The 25260-nt window shown below is 34.7% G+C and overlaps 2 protein-coding genes and 1 pseudogene across 3 annotated transcripts; 2 read left to right on the top strand and 1 right to left on the bottom strand.

The window, feature by feature from the left end:
• The first annotated feature begins 5571 nt into the window (after positions 1-5571).
• Positions 5572-8131, top strand: LOC104718675 (spermidine sinapoyl-CoA acyltransferase-like). Its single transcript, XM_010436464.3, has 3 exons — positions 5572-6032; positions 6494-6736; positions 7251-8131. The coding sequence occupies exons 1-3, from the start codon at positions 5592-5594 to the stop codon at positions 7911-7913; spliced, it is 1347 nt and encodes a 448-aa protein (XP_010434766.2). The 5' UTR covers positions 5572-5591; the 3' UTR covers positions 7914-8131.
• Positions 8132-13736: 5605 nt separating this feature from the next.
• LOC104718674 (B3 domain-containing protein At2g16210-like) lies at positions 13737-16798 on the top strand. 2 transcript variants are annotated; one of them, XM_019230949.2, is made up of 4 exons: positions 13737-15174; positions 15733-16003; positions 16080-16303; positions 16396-16798. In XM_019230949.2, exons 1-3 carry the CDS (start codon positions 15073-15075, stop codon positions 16133-16135), a joined length of 429 nt encoding a protein of 142 aa, XP_019086494.1. In that variant the 5' UTR covers positions 13737-15072; the 3' UTR covers positions 16136-16303; positions 16396-16798. The 2 variants fall into 2 exon arrangements, with proteins under 2 accessions (XP_019086494.1, XP_019086493.1); XM_019230948.2 differs by having other exon boundaries at positions 16065-16303.
• Positions 16799-22248: 5450 nt separating this feature from the next.
• Positions 22249-24494, bottom strand: LOC104720293 (uncharacterized; annotated as a pseudogene).
• Positions 24495-25260: the final 766 nt, after the last annotated feature.

The raw sequence follows: 25260 nt of genomic DNA, 5'->3' as shown, positions 1-25260 counted from the left end.
CAAGATTCTGGAACAATTTGGTTTGTAGCTTAATTCAATCTGGTCTGAGCAGAATCCTCCTTTGAATGGGCGTATGTCTGAATTCGCGTAAGCTGGAGATCACCTGTTTTGTAAATTGCGTAACTCCTTCATCTGAACTCTGTTTGATCTGATTCTTGTTCGAGGAGTTTCGTAATTGATCTGAGCACATTATCCAGCGGTTTCATGCACAAATTCCTCGTGGTTTAGCAGATACGAATCAAACAATGAACACATGTCTTGATACTTTCCATTATCATATCATATATGGGGTGTGTATTACGGTTTATGTGTTGCTTGGGATAAAGGAGTTCAGTGTCTTGAGCTTGAGGTGGATTCTGAGCTGGTGGTGAGTTTTTTGAATTCAGGGATTGGTGATTCTCATCCCCTATCCCTCCTGGTACGTATGTGCCATGGCTTTATTGCAAAGGACTGGTCAGTCCGTATTTCTCACATTTACCGTGAAGCCAATCATATTGCTGATGGGTTGGCCAATCATGGTTTCCTCCTTCCTTTAGGTTTTCATTTTTTTGATGATGTTCCTCTTGGTTTGCTTTCGACTTTTCGAGAAGATGAAAGTGGGCGTTTGTTCCCACGTCAGACTCTTATGTAAAGTTTGTGGTTTTAATAAATAACGGGAGACTTTTGTCTCCCTGTTCTCACAAAAAAAAAAGATATAGATGGACCAAAGTGAATGGAACTTTGTAATCTGTTAATAGAAGATTGTCTTTAATTATAGCTGTTAAATAGTCCATCTATAGGTCAATGGGCTTGTTCACATGGAAAATTTTGTTTATGGAACATAGTTAGACGATCTTTAATGGATAATGGTCCAAAAAATGTTTGTATCCAATAAAAATCATGTACAGGCAGTCAAGTGAAAATGTTTAAAATATGTTACTAGAGAAAAGGCATACAAATTTGTGACTTTAACTATTATGTTATTTGATAACTTTTTATATCTACAAAAATCATACAATATATAATTTTATTGAAAAGATCATTAAACTACTTATGCCATGTTGTTGCAGTTGTTATGTTTCCCTGATGAAGACTTGTTTTCTCCATACGTAAGAGATATTTGATTTGTTCTATATATATATAATCGATAAAACTCAAAGTTTAGTTTGACTATATGTTTTGCATTTGTAGATAAACACTCGTATTACTATTGCTAATAATAGTTAACCAATGCAAATAAATACAATTGTGCAAGATAATGTAAAATAATTTTATGCAACTTGTTGTTTTCTGTCAAACGTTTGAACTGGTTAGGACAAAAGTAAAAAAAAAAAAGTTAAGGCAAAAGTATATAACTTCCAATATTTTTTCCAAATATGTATACAAATTCTTAATTTTAAAGTATTGACCATAGTGAGCCGTCTTGACTCAATGATTGACTAATGGTTGATTAATGTTTCTATACCAGGAAGTAAGGGGTTCGAACCACTACCTTAGCTGAACTGGCTTGATGTATGGACTCATATATCTTTCATATAACGTAAATGCTTGATGTATGGACTCATATATCCCAAATGTTTGAATATAATCCATTTTGAACTATTATGGTAGTGAATTGTAACTAAAGCAGATTTCAGTTGTTTTTGTTGTAAAAAGTACTGCAGTCACCAATCAACATTTAAAGAAAACATTTACGTATTAAAAAAATCGCGAATTTGTCCAACAGATTATGAGTTGCACTGCTTTTTCAACATCTATGAATCTTTACCTAACAGTTTTTTTAAACCTCACAAGATAACACAGTTTATTTTGGTTTTAACTTTTAATAGTAAAAAAATAATACATATCTTATACTACTTTATATAAATATATAAATGCACATACAAGAGAAAAAATACATTCTCTCTTCTCTTTTTACTTCTATGTTTTCCACTTATCTGTAACTTTTTAAAATATATATATTATTCTATAACATTTGATTTATAATGTATTTGCAAAATATTTATTACAAAAATACATTTGTTAAAAGATGTAATGGATTAAAATACATTTGGTAAAAGATTTAATGTATTATACAAAATACACTTAAAAAATATATGTAAATTATTTTTCACCAATCAAAGATTATTTTGTATTGCTTATTTTGTATTAACTGCACTTGTCCTACAATTGTATTTGTCCTGCATGTACTGCAGTAAAACCGTACCGCACTATCAAATTGCTTGTCAAGCACAACTAAATCCGCTGTCACCATTTGGACTCTACTATATCTTCCCTTTATTAAAAATGCAATCAATTGCATACTAGACAACTGAAACTTTATGTTTGCTCCTACACCATAAGAAAGAATAAGAAGTATGTATCAAGATACATGGCTGTTAATTTCATTGTTGTCAACATCTATATCGTCAATGTTTATGTTGTAAAATGTATATACCATTGGGTAGAACATAGACAATATGTATGTTGATGTCGATGACAATAACATTAGAGACAAGTAGCCGAAATATCTCTCTCTTATCGTTTACCGATTTGCCAATCCACATTATTATTGTTTTAATGTCCTAAACATTAGGATGAAATCCACTAATAAAGTCCCAAAAGTTTAATTTAACACAAGTAATATTTAGAAGATTATAAAGAAAGTGGAAAATGTGGAGAAGTGGTTTCGTAATTACGAGGGCAAAACTCATAATTAAAAGATTATTTAAATAAAAATGTTAATCAGTTTTTACATTGGCTATGACTTTTTTGGGTCATACAATTTGAAGGAGCATTTGAGAGAGGAAGATAAAATGAAGGACTAGCTCTCTAGAGATCACTAGATGAGGTTTCCACGACTGTCCCGGCCTTTGAGACCACAACCACTCCGGCCTTCACGACCATGAATTTTACGGTCTTACGGTTACTGTAACTAAAAAAAGTAGTCCATTTCATCTATATCACATGTTTCATCTTTGAAATTTGTTTGATCAGCCTTTTCCCAAAGCTGCTCAAAAAGATGCGGTCATGTCCATAACTTGATAATACTCTTATGTCGAGAGGTTGTAATACCATCATCCACAAACAACCTAATACCTTAGAAAACACAAATCATCCCAATGAGATACGCAATAAAAACGTTGAAGACATGGATATCGGCAAAAATGACCATAAAAGCAAAAACAAATCATTCAAAAGATCCGATTTAAACGCATTGACGTTGTCTAAGGTATTAGGCTGTTTGTGGATGATGATATTGCAACTCTCGATAAAGAATCTTCTCAAGTTGTGGACATGACCATATCTTTTCAGAGGAGCTCTAAAAAAAGGTCGATCAAAAAAACTTCGAAGATGAAAAAGATGTTATAGATGAAATGAGCTACTTTTGTTAGTCGTGGAAGCAGTAGGCGTAGAGGTCATTCTCGTGAAAGCCGAGGTGGTTGTGGTTGGAGAGGCTTGGACAATCATGAAAACCTCATCTAATGTTACCTATTAGGCTAGTCTTTGATTAGAGATTTATACATATTTCATTGCTCTTTTTCATTGGGATTGCTTCCCCATTTTATTTTTCTCTTTTATCTAACTTTCTATTTCCATTTAATTCTTACTTTTTCGCGAGATTTTTTTCTCACATTTTATTTCTTCCTTAAAAGAGATTTTTTTTTTAACAAGGGATTTCTCCCATTTTATTTTTTACCTTTATTAGGAGATTTCCATCCCTCACTGTAACACCCCCGAACCGTTCTATAGACAGAATGGTCAAGAATGCCACTTGATGATACACGCAGATAGTCAAACGAGGTTATCAAAACGAATTTGACACCCTGAATATCCGTACCGCGGTACATCCCACTCAGACCCGGTTTTAGGCTTGCCAACCCTTGCCGTGTGTGAATGTTGGGACAGTCCAGACAAGAACATAATCATTTGGGAACAACATCGAATATAAAACATACTTTATTTCCCAAAAATTGTTCGAGTAAAAATACAAAATTAAACATTCTAACAAAAGGTGTTCGGTCGGGAGCTAACCTCCAAAAGAGATTACAAACCTTATTCAAACCAACATATTTTACAAAAAGATAGGAAACCTACACTGGATTTTCCTAGCGTCCTAGCTCCCACCAAGGTTTAACCCTCTACTTGTTACCTGCAAAACAAAAGTAACATCATGAGTAATCTAAGATTACTCAGTGAGTCTGGGTTCTTGATATATCATGGTTTTTACGGTTTTTAACCATGATATAAGTGTGCTTTTTGAGTCTTTTGATTTGTTTTCTAGGATGTGTTAGAGTCTTTACAGGTTTTCTAGGATGTTTTAGAGTCTTTACAGGTTTTCTAGGATTTTGGCACGGATGGAGCGGAATGAAGCAATTTAGATAATTTTGGAGCATTTAACCCGAGGAAACCAACTTGGAATCGATTCAGAGTGATGGTGTTGACACTATATTAGAATCGGTCGACACCCAGTTTAACCGGCGAGAGAGCTAAGTTTTGGAGGTTTTACAAATTTTCCCGAAGTTTTCCACAATTGCAACACAAGCCCCTAGACGTGTTTTAGAAGGTTCTTGACATTGATCAAATTGATGAGACCCACCGATGAAGGCTTAATGGAGGAAGCAATGAAATTTGGTTTAAATGTGGGATGCTACGAATGTCAACGGAGAAATACATGGTGGTTTGATTTGGATTTATTTGCTAATCATATGGATTATGGTTTGAATGATCATGACATTACCTTAGGCATAAAATGAGTTTCTGTGTTTTCAAACCTCTTTCACATGTTTAAGTTTCTGTTTTGCTTGAGGGCAAGCAAATGCTAAGTCTGGGGGAGTTGATATATCATGGTTTTTAATCATGATATAAGTGTGCTTTTTGAGTCTTTTGATTTGTTTTCTAGGATGTTTTAGAGTCTTTACAGGTTTTCTAGGATTTTGGTACGAATGGAGCGGAATGAAACAAATTAGATCATTTTGGAGCATTTAACCTGAGGAAACCAACTTGGAATCGATTCAAAGTGATGGTGTCGACCGACACCATACTTAGCATCGGTCGACACCCAGTTTAACCGGCGAGAGAACCAAGTTTTGGAAGTTTTACAAATTTGCCCAAAGTTTTCCATAATTGCAACACAAGCTAAATATATTAGATAAACTAAAAAAACTATAATATTATATACTAAGTTTACAAATATTTTTAAATTTAAATGTAAATATAGTTAATAGTAGAAAAGGAAGATTCAAATTTTGTTAAAAGTTAATTACAAGTTCGAAAGAAAATAAATAAGAATGAAAGACTATGGAATCAATTGTAAAAAAGTAACCAAAAATATGGTAGACATTAATAAGGGAATGTGGCAATGGAAAAAGAAAAATAAGAATACAACCAAAAAAACTAAAGAGAGCATCAAACTTGTCACAAGATGGTGCAGAGAGCATCAAACTTGTCACAAGATGGTGCATGTGGCACACTTATGTCTAATGAGCTAGGAAAATACATTACAACAATGTCCATTAGATAATTTTTATAATTTAGTATGGGCACGTGCCCCACCTAAGAACCACGTACATCGGAAAGTCCGCTATAAAAGAGAAGAGGGTTCACAAGATTATACACACAGAAACTAGAAAATGTCGATCCCTTTAATGGTCGAAATAAAACTCACCGAAATGGTAAAACCCTCAAAATTCATACCTCCTCAAACTCTTTCCTTTTCAACACTTGACAATGATCCTTTCAATGAGGTCATTTACAAGGTATGCTACGTTTTCAAAGCCAAGAACGTTGTTGATGATGCTTCTGACTGGCCGGAATCTTTGCTCAAGGAAGCCTTGTCCGATCTTCTTGTGTATTATTATCCACTTTCAGGGAGTTTGAAGCGGCGGGAGAGTGATAGGAAGTTTCAATTGAGCTTTGGGGGTGATGAAGGCGGTGTGGCATTCACGGTGGCTACTACAAATGTGGAACTGTTTTCATTGAACTATTTAGATAACATTGACTCAGATACGGCCTTGAAGTTCTTGCCTAAGCTCCTCCAAGTGGAGGGTGGTTATCGACCTTTTGCTATTCAGGTACTGAGCTATACAAAACTTTTGATGATTCATATATAAGTACGAAACTTAAATACATTAAAATAGAGAAATTAATACTTATGTTGTGCAGTTTTGATCACATCCGAATGTTGTTTAGAAAATAAATGATGTGATATATTAGAATTAGTTAAACTATATAAACTTTGAAGTACAGTTTATAAAAAATTTCTAAGTTTCTAACAACACTTCTCGGGACCTGTTTTATTAGAGTCTCACATCAGAAGTTTCCAAAAATTGTGGGCAACAATATAATTGAGTCGCAATCCTTCTTCTCTGAAATAGTTTTCATGTGTGATTATTCAGGTCAAATTTTCTTTATCGTAGGCTACCACCCATAGATATCCAGTCCCACAAACTTGCGAAATCTTCCTTTTTAAAGTTAGGTTGGTTCATGCTATATTTAGCAAAAACTGTTGTGGGAATAATAGTGATAATATCAGGTGACCAAATTTGAATGTGGAGGATTCATCTTAGGAACCGCAACGTCGCATGCAATGTCAGATGGATATGGAGCGGGTCATACCATGTGTGCCTTGACGGAGTTGGCTGGCGGGAAAAAGAAGCTGACCATGACACCCGTTTGGGAAAGAGAAAGACTTGTGGGGGAGCCTGTAGACGATCAACCTCCATTAGCTCCCGGCGGCGCCACAGCTGTGTCGCCCTACTTACCTACCGATGATTGGGTACGTATGGTTAATTTTGGGCAGATTCAAAAAATATCACTAGATTGTTTGTATAATTAATGAAGAGGAAGAAATTAAATAAATAGGAATTGCTTAGAAAAATTTTCTGACATTTTATGAATCTTTTTTATAGAATTAACATAAGCTCGAAAAATCCAATTATACAAGAAAAATGTGTGGTTAAGAAGGTTTTGAAAAAATTTAAGAACACTTCATATAACCGATTTACTATTATTTCTAAAATCAAAATTTTGGTTTGGTTTGTGATATTCTTAGAAGCTTTATTTGTCTGGTTTAAAATGTGCAGTGTTTAGAAAAAGAACAAAAAAAAACTAAAGAAATGGTATTTTTGAAATGCCCCAATAATTAACCTTATGTATATAATATATATAATATTTTTGGCGTCTTTTTTTGTCGGCTAATATTTTTGGCATTAACTTAGTTAATTTTCGCTTTTTTGGTCTAAGAATTCAAAAGTTATTAATTCCACGTTAATAATTGTAACTGTAATCAGGTAACTGAAAGAATAAATATTAGACCGGAGAGCATAAGAAGGTTGAAAGAAGCTACACTGGAAGAATGTGACTTCTCTAGTGAGGCACAGGCACTCACAACTTTTGAAGTCACAAGTGCTTATTTATGGAAATCAAGAGTCAAAGCTCTGAAACTAGATAAAGATGGGGTCACAGTTTTGGGTTTCGCCACAGGAATCCGAAACGTCGTGGATCCACCTTTGTCTGATGGATACTACGGCAATGCATACATTGGTATGAATGTGTCGTTAACCGTTAGAGAAGTAGATGAATTTGGGATCTCAGACATCGTAAAACTCATAAAAGAAACGAAGAAGAAAGCTCATAGTAAAACTCACCTCCAAAAAGAGCTTGCAAACATTGAAAATATCATTAAAATGAATTTAAGGATCAGAGGAAAGAAAGATGGGTTATATTTGTTGACAGATGTGAGGAATATTGGAATTTTTGGACCAATGGATTTCGGTTGGAATGAACCGGTGAATATTGTCCCAGTCGTCCCCCCGGAAACAGCTAGGACAATTAATATGGTCATGCGACCATCAAGATTGGATCAGGCGATGGTTGGGGGGGTTCAAATTATGACTACATTGCCTAGAGATGCAATGGTTAAGTTCAAGGAAGAGATCAGTGCTCTAGACTAAAGCGTGGTTACTCTTTCTTTTGTATGTGGTAATTTTCATGATAATATCGATCTATATATAATAGCAATCCGAATAAATGTCACCAAAAGTTACATTAAGTTCAAGGAAGAGATCAGTGCTCTATACTAAAAAGCGTGCTTACTCTTTCTTTTGTATGTGGTAATTTTCCTGATAAGATCAATCTATATATAATACCAATCCGAATAAATACCACCAAAGGTTGTGTTTCTTCAATCGTATCTTTTGGATAATTTTCCAAAAAAATCTGTAAAAAATTTAAATTGTGAGTTTTATAAAAAGTTGCGATTGTTCATTGTAATGGTGTTTTTGTAAAGTTGCAACTGTTCATTGTAGAGTTGTGTCTATTCGAATATTCATATCTTTTAAAATCTATATATATTTGTATGTTTGATTTTTTTTCATTTTTTGCCATGACACAAAATAATATAAAGTTTTAATCTCAACAGTTTTTACAGCTCTCTTAATTATTCTCTAGCATTTATTCTTTTAAAAGTAAAGAAATTTCTCCAATTCTTGATTTAACAATTTTTTTTTGAAATGATGAATCTAATTTACAACTTTTAGTTAATTTTACTATCTGGCTTGTGGATGTTACAATTTGACCCGCGTTACACCAAGAGACAAGTTATTTGGTAAAATAAAATAAAATAAAGTGTTATTTCCTTGTTTATTTTCTTTGCTTTGTTTAGTATTTACAATTTTATATAAAAAAAAAATTTGTCAACCATTGGGCCACAACAAGCTGGCCCATTAGTCAAATCCCTACATTTGTAGGGAGCATGACCCGATCCTTGGTGTGATGGTGTCTTGTGCATTAAAGATTTACCATTGGCCTCTAAACTAAGATCACTTCACTTATTCAATTATTAATTATATTTTAATTATTAATTCTATGATATAACCCACAATAGATTGTGGAATAATTTATTTTGTTTACATAACATTGATTTAGTCAACTTAATTAGTTATATTTATTACTCTAATATTGATATTGTTAACAAAATAATGAAATAGTTTTTTTTATTCATGTATTACCAAATTAATGATATTTTAAATTTATTTTAATCTCAACCCAAATCCGTCCTGTCATATACTCCCTCTCGTGATATTTTAATTTGTGGTACACTACACGCAAAATTCGTAAAACTTTAAATATCTTTTTAATATTTTAAAATTATTATAAAGTTTATTTTTAATAAAAATATTAATAATATTTAAAATTCCTATAAAGTATAAATAATTATAATATTTTGAAGTTTTAAAAAAATATATATTCCCTGAAATAAAGAAAGAGAGTAAACCAAATAAAAATTTTAAATTTGGATTCCTAATAAATCAAGATTTCTGCTCATGGTATGACTCTGAATCTTTGTCTAGTGTTTTCAGGTGATGTGGTATATTGTATACATATTTTTTTATTCATTAGTTGCTTAATATATGTCTGTCTAGAAAAAATTGAATTACATCATATGAAGAAAAAAAATCCCTAATTTTATTAATTAGATACATTACATAATAATTCAAAATAATTTAAATATAAAATCAAATAAAACTAATTTAAGTTTTAATTAGGTTGAGAGATTTCTTTATCTTTTAAATCTTACCTATAATTGATATTAGAATTTGCGTAACTAAATTTTGTAGAGATTAACATTGAAAATAAAAAAATTAACTAAATATAACTACAAGGGTAGACACAAAATGTACTTCAAAAATATTAATATAGATGTTGATTTTGGAGTGATAGTACTTACATATCAAATTTTGAGTTATCATGCAACTCTTTATTGTATCAATACAATAAGACTTGGATGTTTCTCACCAGAATCTGACAACTCAGCATTTCAATCTTCAACCATTGAAAACATTTCAAATAATACAACTCATCATATTTAAACCTATAATAAATTTATTTTATTTCATGTCATTTTCCTTTTAAAACATTTTTTTTCATTTTGTTGGGCTTTGGGCTTATAATCATTCATATAGAACAATGAAAATGACGCAACAAGCTTCATGTTAATTTTGTTGGATTTAAAAGTCAAACTTTATTTAACATGGACAGAGATATTACAAATTATGATCAAAAATATATATGTAAAGGTTAGAAATTCCACTACGGCAAGTTTATATTGTTATTTCAAAGATATATGCCCAAAGCACTTGATGAATGGTTTAAATATGTACTCATATGTAGTTTAATTCAATTGATTCCATAAATATAAGAAATCTAGAGTTTGAATTTAAAAAAAAAATACAGTAGACAAGCAGATGTGTGCGGCGGGCTGGAAGAAGAAAAAGAAAGAAGCAACTAGGGTAGTCAATTCACACGTATCTTTTTTTTTTCAATATGTTTTAAATCTATATTTAAAGGCAATAATCAATATATATGTATAGATAATTTTTTTATTCCTTTTCTCTATGTATATTCATTATTATTTTTGGTGAGAATATATTTATTAACTTTGCCAAACAACAACATTTGAGAATATTTATTGTTTTATGAAATAGGATTTTATAAGGAACTTTAAAAAATTATTAGATTCGATATATATATCAAAAAATTATTTAAAAATTATTATATATATATATATACACGCTTCCAATACGTACTCGCTTCCTATTTTGTTTTTTAAAATTGATTCTACGCTTCCGCTTCCACGTATCTGCTTCCGGTTCCACGTATCTGCTTCAAATTTCATTGTAGATTCATAGTGGAAGTCGATATAAAAATGGACTTGGTCCCTCCATCTCTTATTAATTTTATGTCTAGGCAGCTTCTTGGCAATGATTTCAAACTTTTCAAGAAAAGCATTTTCAGTTTATTATTCTTTTGATGTGCAAAGTACTTTCAGGTTATTTAGTTCATAAAAACCTACTTTGTCCGGTTGCTTTATGTGATAATGTTGTGGTGATTATTTGAATGTTTACATACTATTGGTTATGTGGCCAAATCTATTGTATACTAAGATACTTGAAATTTTGTATTCTACTGCTAAATCTAATGAATCTACCAAGTTAATGAGCTCTATAGCGAACAAGGAATAGTGAAGAGAAAAAACACAAATATGGCAAAAGAGAATGAGACTCAGAATGACTCTCTACCTATCAAAAGATATGTTCTTGAGATTGAGAAAAACTATTGTGTAGATGAAAAAATAAAAATGATAAAAGTTATGAATTGGTCTCAGATCTCATGTAGTGAATTAAACTGTCATCTCATATTGTTTATGTTAGCAACTTGGGTCGCTATCAAATTCTCAGAAATGATGAACCGACTATCGAAATTACATGTCCTTGGTTTGTTGTTTTGTCTAGATTATATTCTCGGGCAATTGTTTTCTCTGGTTTTACAAACATAATAACAATGTTGTTTATCTATTTTATTTAAGATTATTTGATTAAAATAATAAGAAATATTATGACAAATATAAATAATAAGGAAAAACAGATAAGAATTTGCACTCAAAATTAATAATTTTGATATTTGATATCAAACAACTTATATTAAATTATGATTTTTTAAAAATCAAGTTATATTTTTGCATTAAATAAAAGAATTCTAAAATAATCTCCCGGCGTAGGGCGTGTATAAACTTAGAACAAAACATAAAAATAATAATGGTGCTCCAATGCATTGTGATACAAGAAAAAAAATTGATTTTAATCTACAATTTCATTACAATAAAAAAAACTAACAACAAATAATAACAAAAACCTAAAAACAAAAATATTACCAATGAACATTGTCCACATCTATGTCAATAATGATTTTCATCCTATAAATAATGAAAATAAAAACAAAACAAGAAAAACCTGCGGCGTAGCGTGGGTACTATCCTAGTAATTTTAAAAATTCTTCACATGTCCTAGAAAAATGCCCATCTACCAGAATCCTGCAATGTAATTCACAATTTTGATTTGATCAAAAAGTTTTTTTTATATATATTTTGCTAACGATATGACCAAAAATTTCTTAAGAAAAACCATTAATTAAACATATTATCTTTAGCAATGGAAAGTAAAACTGTTACCTATTCTTTTTTGCAAAGTAGTTCCACAGTTGTATGATTGTCTCCGAAATTTCATTATCGTCCATGGAATCGTTAATTATTTGCAGTTTTTACAATATTTCAATATTGCAGTTTTAATCGTTAATTATCTTTCATATTTTTTTTCCGTTGGTTGTTTTATAAATTAACCATGGATTATACCAGGTTTGGAACCAGAGCCTCATTGTTATTATTAACAATAATCTAGAAATAACTATTATTTTTTTAGGAAAATGTATTGAGTTTATAAACAAAAATATTTAAAGATATAGATACAATTTGTAATAGAAATACATAAACTAAAACTAATCAAAATGTATGGATCTAAGTTTTAAGGCATTTTTATAAGTTCTAAGTTTTATAAGGTTTTATGCATTTATAATACATGTATTTGGGTAGGTATTTTGTATGCTTTTAAGTCATTTTGGAAAGAAAAAAGAAATTAGGAGGGAGCATATTATTTTCACAAATTCTCTTAAATAATTTCAAAATTTTGAGTTCTTTTTTTCATTAGTTAGATGAATATTCAGAATGATATGATGATGATGATGATAGTGTGATGATGATGATGATAATATGATGTTATTGATGATATTAGGTTGATAATGAAGAAATTGATGGGTTAGTTATGAACTCATTCAATCATCAACTTATTTAATCTATCAACAAATTAGGGTCAAAAATTTCAACTCATTAGGGTTGATGAGCAGTGGCGGAGGTAGTGAAGAATGAGGGGTGTCATATGACACTCATGAAATTTTAAATTTTAGATTAGTTTTTATAAAAATAATTAATTAGCATATGTTTACGTAACCTTTGACACCCCTCTAATATTTTGTTGACACCCCAAATAAATATTAACATATGGTCATTGGGCTTTTTGAAAACTTGTAGGTTTAGCCTTTAACAAAATCTTAATTCAGTATATTTGTATGGGCTAAACATAATTATAAGTTGATTAAAAGAATCTAATTTATCAAAAATTTGGACTCTTCCTCTTCCATCACCATCGTGTGAGATCGCGTAATCGTATTTGTGATACATTTTTTAGTGATTGTCTAGTTTGCTTTATTGAAAAACAGGTACTTGACGAAACAGTGATTAAATGTTTCCTAAGTACGAGTGAGCCTAGGATTCATCTTTAGAATGAACTTTTGTAATAACATTTTTTTTAATACAATCTATATTTTTTTGAGTTATGACACCTATGAATAATTTTTCTGGTTCCGCCACTGTTCATGAGTTGAGTTGAATTGAGTTAACTTATTAATCTTGACCTATTTTGACAAATATTCTTAAATCTTAACAATAGCAATATACATAAATAATATTTTAACTTTTTATTCTTATAACTAATTTTAAAATAACATAAATGATGTCTAAAATATAAATAAAATAACATTTCTGTTAAAAAAAATCGAAACAAAAACGTTATTATACATTTGCATACTATCCGTTACTGGATTTTTTTTTTTTTTTGAACAACTCCATTTATGATAGCTATTTAGATGATTATTAATTCAAAAACATCAATCAATACAACGGGTTAATAATCTAATATCCAGTAAAAGATGGGAACGTTAATATCAATAGGGTTTCCAACTCTCTCCTTGTTTTGTGTGAATTGTGAATGATTCCATCTTGTACTTATTATTTTCCAGTTTGATGGGATAGATGATAATGATTATGAAAAAGAAAAAAGAAAAAAGGAAAAAGATGAAATTGTGTTTGTGATCGGTTTTGCAAAAGTAACTATACCAAGTGATTGAAAAGAAAAAAATTAAGAAAATCCCAGAGACGAGAGAGAAAAAAGAGAGAGAGGGTTGCCGCCGGTTCGTTAGATCTGCCTTTCTGGTTGCCCTTCTGGCGCTGGATAGGACTCTGTCCATTAGTTTTTTTTCCTCTTTGTAGTCTCGTTTGCTGTCTACTCCCGCTTCTTGTCTTCCTTTCGCGTTGGTTGGGTGCCTCTCGACGGTGGTGGTTCCAATGTTATCTTGGCGCGTGAAGTGAAGTTCCGTCCGGTGGTGGTTGTTGGTGAAGGCTCTGGTGCGACGTTGGCAGATAGCGTCGATTCTATGGTCAGATCTGGCGGATCTGGGTTGGCGGCTTTGCTTGCTGTTTTGTCTCCGGCGGTTTGTTGGCTTCGGTGAGCAGTGAGGGATGAAGCTACTCTTTGACGAGCTTCAGCGGTCGGGTTTGGGTTCTTCAGATCTTACCTCTCATTCCAGCCACGGCGGTGTCAAGAAGTAAGGAGCGGCGTCGTTTAGTTTTCAGTCCGGCCAAGGTGTGTGCCTCGAAACATGGCAGAAGTGATATAGCTCTTCGATCTTGCACTGTGAGGTGATGATTTGCTATCCTGTGCTCCAATTTTAATCTTTAGAAGATTAGCATTCTGGTTATTATATGGTTAGTTCAGAGAAGCATCTATTTCGCCAGTTTAGCTACATGACTCTTGGCCGGGTCAGTCGGATTTATTGTCCGTTTTTAGGTTCAAGACCGGAACAATGAAAGCCTGAGAGACCAAGCTCTTCTGATAATGCGCCTTTGGGTGTTGAAGCTATTGGGACAAATTCTTCATATCGATCATGAGGTTCTCATAGCTGGGATTTGATTTTTTCTCAGTTTAGTTTTTGGTCTTCTCTGTGTTAGTATTTGTTTTCGTGTCATTATGATAATTTAGGTGGTTTAAGAGATGACTTCACTCCGAGTTGTGGTTTGTTGTCTATCTCGCTGTGGTTAAAAATTGCAATGGTTCTCGATTAGGTAGCGTTGGATCCGCCTAGTGTTCCAGGGTTGTACTTGATCAACTATTGCATTTGGTCCAAGTCTTTAGAGGTGAAAATTAATGAGTTATGATTTGGTTGTAACTTGTTGGTTAATGAAAGTTGTTGTTGAGCCAAAAAAAAAAAATATACCAAGTGATTAAACCGATTTATTTAACTTTGATAAGAGAATTGAACTGCGTTGCTCATTACAAGAGAAAAAAAAAAGCAAGAAAAGAAAAGAAGAGAGTGTAGTGAGAGAGAGAAAGAGAGGAGAGCAAGTAGAAAGAGCAAAGGTTAATCTGAAATTTTCCAACGAGAGAGATGATTAGGAGGAACCCTGAATTTGTTCGGAGCAAAGAAGAAAGCCAAAACGGAACGTTTTTCAAGATACTTCTGAGTATAGATGTTTCTTCAGAAAACATGGTAACAGTGTTCTGAACTTCAGAAACCACAATTTAGTCGTTTCTTGGAAAGGTTGAAACTTTTCGTTCTCTGTAACAATGGGTCTTTGTCTAATGGTGGAATCTTGTTTGCTTAGTTTGGAAAGGTTGAAATTTGTTTATTTTATCTGTAACAATGGGTCTTGTCTTAAAAGGTTGAATCTTGTTTGCTTTAGTTTGGAAAAAGGTTGAAATTTTTTTGCTTCTCTGTAACAATGGGTCTTGTCTTAATGGTTGAATCTTGTTACATTTGTTTTAAAGGTAGAATCTTTTCGTTAATTGTCTTAATGGGTCTCATATATAACTCACTGGTTTTGCCCTCAACGAACTCACTAGTTTTGTTGCTTCTCTTGGTTCTCTGTCCGACTGTAAAGATCTATGCTTAATCTTTAATGAACATGGTTTCGTTTCTGTGATCTATCCTCTGTTCCTTTTCAAGGTCTTGTGGGTTTGTCATTTGCGTTGTAAACCGTTACTGGTTTAGTTTAATTTCACTCTTTCTGATATTTTGCCTTTTCATCTTGTTTGCGAGTATCTAAAGCGAGCACTCCCTCATGAGTTCACGAAAAGCTTCTCCAACAAAGAGCTCTCCGGCCGTAAGATGAAGATCAGAGCGCAATGGGGAAGCTCTTGGGAAGTAGGAGTCTCTAAAAACCCGAGATTCTACGTCATGGAGAAGTCCGGATGGGAGAAGTTTGTGAGTGACAATGCCTTGGGACACAGTGAGTTTATTACCTTCACTCACAAAGGGAAGATGTGGTTTACTGTGAATATCTTTAAGCAAGACGGCAAGGAGATGATGCAACCTCCAAGTAAGACTTGCTTTTCTGATTATGAAACAGTGAATTGGATAAAGAAATTGATTCTTTACAGGTCTTATCAAAACAGATCATGTGGAAGATGACAAGAAGGAAGAGGTGGTGGTATCTACAGAGTTGAGTTGACGAACAAGGAAAAGGAAGCTCAACCTTGGAAAGAAGAAAGCTGAGGAATCCAAAAATTTCACGAGAACCGAGAAAGTGGTTAGGGTCAGGAGAGATTCTGGAGGTGCCTCTTCATCTTCTGTTGCAGAATTCACCGTCATCATCAGAAAAACATACCTCAAATGGCTGGTATGATAAAGATGAACCAAGACACTAACACACATAGTCTCTTATTTTGAAAAACCTGATTTGTGAAATCAGTTCTCTTTTTGAGTTTGCAGAAGATCCCAAAGGATCATAGGCAGAAGGCGAAGAAGGCAATATTCATGATCCATCACTCAAATGGGAAGAAGACATGGGATGTTGTGGTTTGTTTGGCGGAGGGCTACGCATTCTTCTCTGGTGGATGGGCATATGTAGTCAAGGAATATCCTATTGCTGTTGATGATATTTGCACATTCACATTCATCAAACCAGACGAGCTGATTCTTGTTGTCTCAAAACCCTAAGAGAGAGTCTCGCTAATAATGATGGATGTGAGGGGTGTCTTGGAGAACAATATCTTAGTGAGGCAAAAAAGACTTTGTGATGGTGTTGTCTTAAGTTTTATGTTATGACTTTAGTTTGGTTAAGTTGGTGTATAAACTTTTCTTATTGTTTGTCGGATGGATCCCTCTTTCTCTCTCTCAACTGTTCATCAACAGGGCTATATTTTATAAAATCAAGTTTCTGAAAAAAGTACGAACCTAAAAAACCAGATTCTCAGCCAAATTCGTGTCTCAAACGACCAGATTACAGTATTCACCAGAAAACGAGAGATCATTCAAAGTTGTCATGATATAACCATATCAGATTAGTTAGTGGCACCGCAGATCTTCCTTACTGACTTTTCAGCAGCTACAAATGCATCTCTTAGGTAAAAAAAGATCATGGCCTAAGCTTACACTGTTGTTTAATTTGCCATGACCAATTTATTGTCTGATTTTTTCTGAATCCAAGTTTGATATTCCCTCAATGACAGAGTAGAAGGATCTGTCATTAGGAGTCTAATGCCTTCACTTTTCATTTCCCTTAGTAGCTCCACTGCGAGTTCACCTTCCTGGTTTATACTCAAACCCTTTAACAGAGCATTTTAGGTGAGAAGAGTAGGATTGAATCCGACTCAACATAAAAGCATGCATTGTATCCCCTTTCTTACTATACCCACTTCTTAGAGTGTTGTAACTAATGTGAGGTTTGATTCCTCTTCTCTTTATCTCCCCAATCAGCTCATAAGCTTCCTCAAAATTTCCTTTCACCACATCAAGCAATTGTATGTCACATCATCAGGATTGACATTCATCATGTCCATCTCCTTAAGCAGTAAAAATGCACGGTCCATGTTGCCAGTGTAGAGGACAGCCCAGTCAATAGAGTGGGCCTTGACAAAACAAACTTGCACGGTCCATGTTGCCAGTGTAGAGGACAGCCCAGTCAATAGAGTGGGCCTTGACAAAACAAACTTGACTGAATCCCAAGTCCATATACACAGCCACAGTAACAACCCTAATGTAATTAAGCAATATACAAAGTCTTTTACCAAAACCCTCGTTGTCCTCTTTGTTCGTTCATGGTATCAGAGCCACTATAAACCTTCACAGGTAAAACAATGGCAACAACTTATCCTTTCTCGGATAATGTTCACGTCACCAGCGCCGTCACGCTCAAGCTCAATGATAGCAACTATCTCCTGTGGAAGATGCAGTTTGAGTCTCTCCTGTCCAGTCAGAAACTCATTGGATTCGTCAATGGAACTGTTACGGTTCCTCCTCAGAGTCGTCTCGTCACCAATGGTGAAAACACCACTGAAGTCCCAAACCCTCAGTATGAGGCCTGGTTCTGCACTGATCAACTTGTCAAGTCATGGTTGTTCGGTACACTGTCTGAGGAAGTCCTTGGACATGTTCACAGTCTAGCCACTTCTCGTCAGATCTGGCTCTCTCTTGTAGAAAACTTTAACAAAAGCAGTGTCGCTAGGGAGTTTTCTCTCTGTCGGAGTCTTCAGCTCTGGTCAAAAAAAGATAAGTCCCTCTCTGCTTACTCTCGTGAGTTTAAAGCCATTTGTGACTCCCTCAGCTCCATTGGGAAACCTGTTGATGAGTCCATGAAGATTTTTGTCTTTCTTAATGGTCTCGGCAGAGAGTATGATCCCATTACAACGGTCATTCAAAGCTCCTTGAGCAAGCTTCCAACTCGCACCTTCACTGATGTTGTCTCAGAAGTTCAGGGCTTTGATAGCAAGCTGCAATCTTACGAAGACAATGCTTCGGTCACACCACATCTCACCTTCAATACTGAGAAGACAAACCCTTGTGATCCGCAGTACACACCAAATCAGAGAGGGAAAGGTCGATTTGGTCAAAACAGAGGAAGAGGAGGCTATTCAACAAGAGGAAGGAGATTCTCGCAGCATCAATCTTCTCCTCAATCTTCAGGGAAAAGACCGATATGTCAGATTTGTGGTCGTGATGGACACACAACAGTCAAATGTTATAACAAGTTTGACAACAACTATCAAACTGAAGTTCCCCAGGCCTTCTCTTCTCTACATGTTTCAGATGATACAGGTAAAGAATGGCATCCGGACTTCGGTGCTACGGTTCACATCACCTCCTCTACCAATGAGCTTCACTCTGCAGCAGCTTACACTGGTATTGATACGGTTCAGGTTGGTGATGGAACTTTCCTACCCATAACTCATACTGGATCCACCACTATTACTTCGGCGAAAGGTACAATCCCTCTAAATGATGTTTTAGTCTGTCCCGATATAAAGAAATCACTCTTGTCTGTGTCAAAGCTATGTGATGATTATCCATGTGGAGTTTATTTTGATTCTAATAAGGTCTATGTTATCGATATAAACACTCAGAAAGTGGTGTCCAAGGGTCAGCGCAGTAGTGGGCTCTATGTGTTGGAGAATCAAGGACTTATGGCTTTTTATTCTAATCGACAATGTGCAACCAGTGAGGAGGTCTGGCATCATCGATTGGGACACTCAAACTCCAAGGTTCTCCAACAACTTCAAAGTAACAAGGACATTCAGGTTAATAAGAGGAGAACAACCTCCATTTCTAAGCCTTGCCAGATGGGGAAGAATTCTAGATTAAGTTTTGTAGCTTCTGATTCTCGTGTTATGAACCCTTTAGATCGAATACACTGTGATCTTTGGGGGCCATCGCCAGTTGTATCCAACCAGGGGTTTAAATATTATGTGGTTTTTGTTGATGAGTTTTCAAGATTCTCTTGGTTTTATCCCCTACGAACAAAGTTTGAATTCACTGCAGACTTTATTGCGTTTCAAAAACTGGTTGAGAGTCAGCTAAATACAAGAACAAAAGAGTTTCAAAGTGATGGAGGAGGAGAATTTACAAGTCATAAGTTAAAAGCACACTTTAGTGAGCAAGGCATACACCACAGGATATCATGTCCCTATACGCCACAACAAAATGGCATTGCTGAGAGGAAACATAGACACCTGCTTGAGCTTGGTCTGTCAATGATGTTCCAAAGTCACATCCCTTAAAAATATTGGGTTGAAGCCTTCTACACAGCAAACCACATAGTCAACATGCTTCCCTCATCTATCTTAAACAATGTGAGTCCTCTTGAAACCTTGCTGCATCAGAAACCAGACTATTCGTCTCTGCGTGTGTTCAGATCCGCCTACTATCCTTGTTTGCGTCCGCTTGCAGAGAACAAATTTGATCTGAGATCCCTCCAATGTATCTTTCTTGGATATCATGCTCAATACAAAGGATACCAGTGTCTATATCCTCCAACAGGCAAGGTTTATATCTCGAGACATGTTAATTTTGATGAAGAAGTGTTGCCGTTTAATGATCAGTACAAGCACTTAATACCAAACTACAAGACTCCACACCTTCAAGCTTGGCAGTCCACTGATCCTCCATCAGAGAATCTGACATCTACTTCAACTCAGATACTACCACGTCCCATGTCTACTATTGCTCAACCTGTTCAAGAACAACATGTCCAAGAATAGAACAAAGATAATCCAGACCACGACGTAGCCGACAATACAAATGTTCTTGAATCAGAAACAGAGGAGTCCGAACACAGTGCTTCTGATCAAGAACAAGAACAAGTTGCAGAACAAGTCTAGGATGTCAACAATTCTCATCCCATGACAAATAGATCCAAAGTTGGCATTCACAAACCAAATCATAGATATGCTCTCATTACTGCAAAAACTACTACTAATGAGCCTCAAGGTATTGCTTCAGCCATGAAACATCCAGGTTGGACTGAAGCTGTCATGGAAGAATTTAGAAGAATCTACATGCTAAACACCTGGTCTCTCACTCCTCCAACAGATGACATGAATATTTTGGATTCTAAGTGGGTTTTCAAAAAAAAATTGAAACCGAATGGAGAAGTGGATAAACTAAAGGCACGCCTTGTTACAAAAGGGTTTGATCAAGAAGAGGGAGTGGACTATTTAGAGACGTTTAGCCCTGTGGTTAGGACATCCACAATTCGGCTGGTACTCGATACTGTAGTCGCACGTGGCTGATCCCGAAAGCAACTTGACGTCTCCAATGCTTTTCTACATGGGGAACTTCAGGAACCAGTGTTCATGTATCAACCAACATGATTCATTGATTCAGAAAAACCAAATCATGTGTGTCGTCTTACAAAAGCACTATATGGCTTGAAGCAGGCCCCAAGGAAGTGGTTTGATACTTTCAGCACCTTCCTCCTTGAATTTGGTTTTACCTGCAGTACTGCAGATCCATCTCTGTTTGTGTTACATCAAGGTGAGAAGATCATTGTCTTGTTACTATATGTTGATGATATTCTCCTAATTGGCAACGATCAATCACTTCTAGATCAGCTTCTACAGTCACTCAACACACGGTTCTCCATGAAAGATCTTGGTCCACCTCGTTATTTTCTTGGTGTGCAAATTTAATCAACTGATGATGGTTTGTTTCAGCATCAGACAACATATGCCTCAGACATTTTGTATCAAGCAGGGATGTCAGACTGCAATCCAATGCCAATGCCTCTGCCTCAACAAGTTGACAAACCTGACACGACTCCATTTGAGGAACCAACGTATTATCGAAGCTTGGCAGGTAAGTTACAGTACATGACTATCACTCGTCCTGATATTCAGTTTGCTGTGAACTTTGTTTGTCAAAAGATGCACGCTCCAACAAACTCGGACTTCAGCCTTCTCAAGCGAATTCTCCGATATGTGAAAGGTACATTGAACATGGGTCTTCCAATCAGAAAACATGGAAATCCTGTTCTGTCGGCCTTTTGTGATAGTGACTATGCGGGTTGCAAGGATACAAGACGATCAACAGGTGGGTTCTGCATTCTGTTACGCTCAACTTTAATATCTTGGTCCGCTAAGCGTCAACCGACAGTCTCTAGCTCCTCGACTGAAGCTGAATACAGAGCTCTCTCTGTTGTTGCTCGTGAACTGACCTGGATATCATCCCTTCTTCGAGATATAGGAATCCCTCAATATCAACCAACTAAGGTGTTTTATGATAATCTCTCTGCTGTTTATCTCTCCGCAAACCCTTGTCTGCACAATCAAACCAAGCATTTTGACACAGATTTTCATTACATTTGAGAACGGGTGGCTCTTGGCTTCATTGAAACACATCATATACCGGCACTCCTTCAGCTTGTTGACATATTCACCAAGCCTTTAAACAAACCAATGTTTGAAGGTCTACGTCGCAAACTCTGTGTTTCAGTTTCGCCGACAAGAGCCATGCTAAGTTTGAGGGAAAGTGTAGAGGACAGCCCAATCAATAGAGTGGGCATTGACAAAACAAACTTGACTTAAGCCCAAGTCCATATACACAGCCACAATCAACACAAGAAGACAACGACCAAGGTTTCAAAACAGAGTAACGTTGTTAAGGCAAAGACACCCTCCTCCGATGCGAATACATACAATGCTCTGCAACTCCAATCAGTGGCGGATCTAGAAGATATTTTAACCCGGGGCACAAAATAATATTATTTTTTTAACGATATAACGATATAAAAAAAATATAACGATATAAAAATAAATCGTTGTAAAAAAAAAGTCTTACAACAAAACGTATCTATAAAGTTACCCTACGTTCTTTCATATCCTGAAACCTTTTCATCACTACTTCATTTGTCACCTTCTCAAATAATTCCTTTTCAATAAAAGAAACTAAACAATCATTTAGAAACTGATCACCAATACGGTTGCGCAAACTAGTCTTCACAATGTTCATCGCAGAAAAACATCTTTCAACTGTTGCGGTGGCTATAGGTAAAGTCAAAACTAGCTTCACAAGTCGATAAACATGAGGATGTGAAAGATATTTCCTTGTCTCTACCATCACACGTGCAAGATCCCCCAGACTCTTCAAATTAGCAAATCTTTCATCTTCCGGGATATTATCGATGTACAAACCAAGTTGGTGTTCACGTGATATTCGATCGACAAAAGTAAAATCTTCTGGATAAAACTCAGATAATCTCATAACCTTCAACTGATCAAACTCATGAAACGAATCAATAGGACTTAAAGAAGCAACACAACCAAGTAATTCAGTGTTTACCTCATCAAAACGATCATTAAACTCCTGAATTTGCATATCCAATACAGTGTAAAAGCAATCCACTTGATAATGATGCAAGTTGGTCATGTTGCTTCTTTTTCTTGGCTTTCTTGGGTCAAAAAATTCGTCATCCATAATGAGCAACTCAGTGTCATGATTCTCACAAAAAGAAAAAACTTTAGTAAAAAGAGAATCTGATCCATCATCTCGGAGCTTGTATAATTGCTGCTTGGTGGATTTCACTAGGCTCATAGCATTCAAAATGTCTTGGTCTTTCCTTTGTAAAGCCATTGATAAACTATTTGTGAGACCAAGGATAAGCAACATCAATTGCAGGTAGAACACAAAATCAAAGGTATTAAAGTACTTAAGAAGACCATTAGCTTGTCGTCTTTTGGTACTATCAAACCCATCCTTTTCGATATACTCAAGTACTTTAATGATAATAGAAGATAAATCAACCAACCGCAGTAATGTTGTGTAGTGAGAATCCCAACGAGTATTACCAGGTCTCTGTAGTGAGAGTTCTTGATTCAATCATTTTCCTGTCTTGATTTCACCTCGACTGATTCCTTCCTCGATTCTTTTTCGATATTCTTCTCGAATCATATCCTTTCTCTTACAAGAAGCTCCAACCACATTTACCAAAACAGAAATCATATCAAAGAAGTCTCCAACTTCAAAATGTTTTTTAGCAACTGCGACGACGACTAACTGAAGCTGATGAGCAAAACAATGGATATAATAAGCAGAACTATTTTCTCTCAAAATGAGAGATCTTAACCCATTGAATTCGCCTTTCATATTACTTGCTCCATCATAACCATGTCCTCTTAATTGTTTCATACTCAAACCATGTTTGGCAAACAATGAATCAATAGCACATTTCAAAGATGCAGAAGTTGTTTTTTTAACATGGACAAGACCAATAAATCTTTCTTTGACTGTCCCATATTTATCAACAAAACGAAAAACCACTGCCATTTGTTCTTTATCAGAAACATCTGTAGATTCATCCACCAACGAGCAAAATACATCATGATCAACTTCTTGAATTATAAATCTAATAACTTCCTCTGCAAAGCAATGCACTATATCTTTCTGAATTTCAGGACATATCATGTGATTATTTTTTGGAGCATTCTCCAACACAACTTTGCTTACTAGCTCATTCTGCCCTGTAGTATATTTCACAAGCTCTAAAAAATTCCTCCTATTAGCTGATTCCATTGACTCATCATGACCTCTAAAAGGTAATCCTTGTCGTAGTAAATATCTACAACAATCAATTGAAGCATTCAATCTGATTTTGTATTCATTTTTTACTATGTTATCTTGCTTATAAAAAGCATGAACAATTGATTGACTTTGCCTCATCAAAGCATCAGCATTTTTTAATGCATTATTGTGAAAGTTATTCATTGATCCCACATGATCTCTTAAAGCCTGGGGATTTTTCCAAGTATTAAATCCTTTTGTAACAAATGCATCACCTCCACCTTTATTTTCTGTGTAATCTCTAAACAAGTAGCAAAACAAACAATAAGCATTGTCTGTTTTCACACTGTATTCCAACCAACTGCTATAGAGATCAAACCATTCTGGATTGAATCTTCTCAACTTTCTCCTGATAGTGTTTTAGGAAAATCATGACCTCTAGGTTGACAAGGACCTCTAATCAAATATTTGGGTCTTACCTCATCTCTTTCATTAGGATGATACTCCAATATTCTTTTTCTATCTGTTGGATCCCAAGGCAAATCTACCGGAGCTTTTTCAGACGTTGCTTCAAACTTTCTTTTGAAATAACTGTGAATTGGTACCTAACAAAAACATAATTATAATAAATTATTAACATAGTAAAAACGAAGTTTGGATTACAAAATTGGTATATCAATGAATTATCATATAAAAAACAACAGTCAACAGACATGCCTTACAAAGTTATATACAACAAACGAACAAGATTTCGTCTAAAACTGAACAAAATTTAATTTCTTCCACTGCAATTTTAATATAAATTAATAAAAAAAGTACTTACGGTAGACATGTTTGAATGTTTGATAGCTTGAGAACTAAGGAAAAGCCAAAAAAGTAACAGCAGATAAACAATTTAGTTGTTGAAAGAAAAAAACTAGGTCAATGGTTCAATGTCGTGGAACTAATCTATAGTTGCACGACTAAAAAACATTTATGGGCTTTTTTTCTGTTTAATTATTTTGGGCTGAAACATTAATTATAGAATTGGTTTGGAGTCTTAGGATTTTTTTGTTTTTATACGGTGGAACCACTTTTCTATTTTTAGTTAAGTCAAAGTTATATATTAAATTATCTATAAATTTTTTTTTTGAAAAAATCAGTGTCGGGCACGTGCCCAACCCCTCTCTGCTTTGTATCCGCCCCTGGCTCCAATCCGATGAGTCATCATTTACAGTTGTAGGAGGATAAGGTTGTTTTACGAACTCAAAATTGTTCCATAGCTGTATATAAAAGAGAGATGTAACAACCCTAATGTAATTAAGC

The sequence above is a fragment of the Camelina sativa genome, chromosome 10 (assembly GCF_030686135.1).
Source record: "Camelina sativa cultivar CO46 ecotype springtype chromosome 10, ASM3068613v1".
NCBI lineage: Eukaryota > Viridiplantae > Streptophyta > Magnoliopsida > Brassicales > Brassicaceae > Camelina > Camelina sativa.
The sequence above is the reverse complement of the archived record's forward strand: the minus strand, read 5'-3'. Positions and strand labels throughout refer to the sequence as shown.

Coding starts and splice junctions, on each gene's coding strand:
- LOC104718675 (XM_010436464.3), top strand. CDS start 5,592: ATGTCGATCCCTTTAATGGTCGAAATAAAACTCACCGAAATGGTAAAA. Junction 6,033..6,493: donor ATCGACCTTTTGCTATTCAG/GTACTGAGCTAT, acceptor TGATAATATCAG/GTGACCAAATTTGAATGTGG. Junction 6,737..7,250: donor ACTTACCTACCGATGATTGG/GTACGTATGGTT, acceptor AACTGTAATCAG/GTAACTGAAAGAATAAATAT.
- LOC104718674 (XM_019230948.2), top strand. CDS start 15,073: ATGATTAGGAGGAACCCTGAATTTGTTCGGAGCAAAGAAGAAAGCCAA. Junction 15,175..15,732: donor ATGTTTCTTCAGAAAACATG/GTAACAGTGTTC, acceptor GAGTATCTAAAG/CGAGCACTCCCTCATGAGTT. Junction 16,004..16,064: donor GGAGATGATGCAACCTCCAA/GTAAGACTTGCT, acceptor GATTCTTTACAG/GTCTTATCAAAACAGATCAT.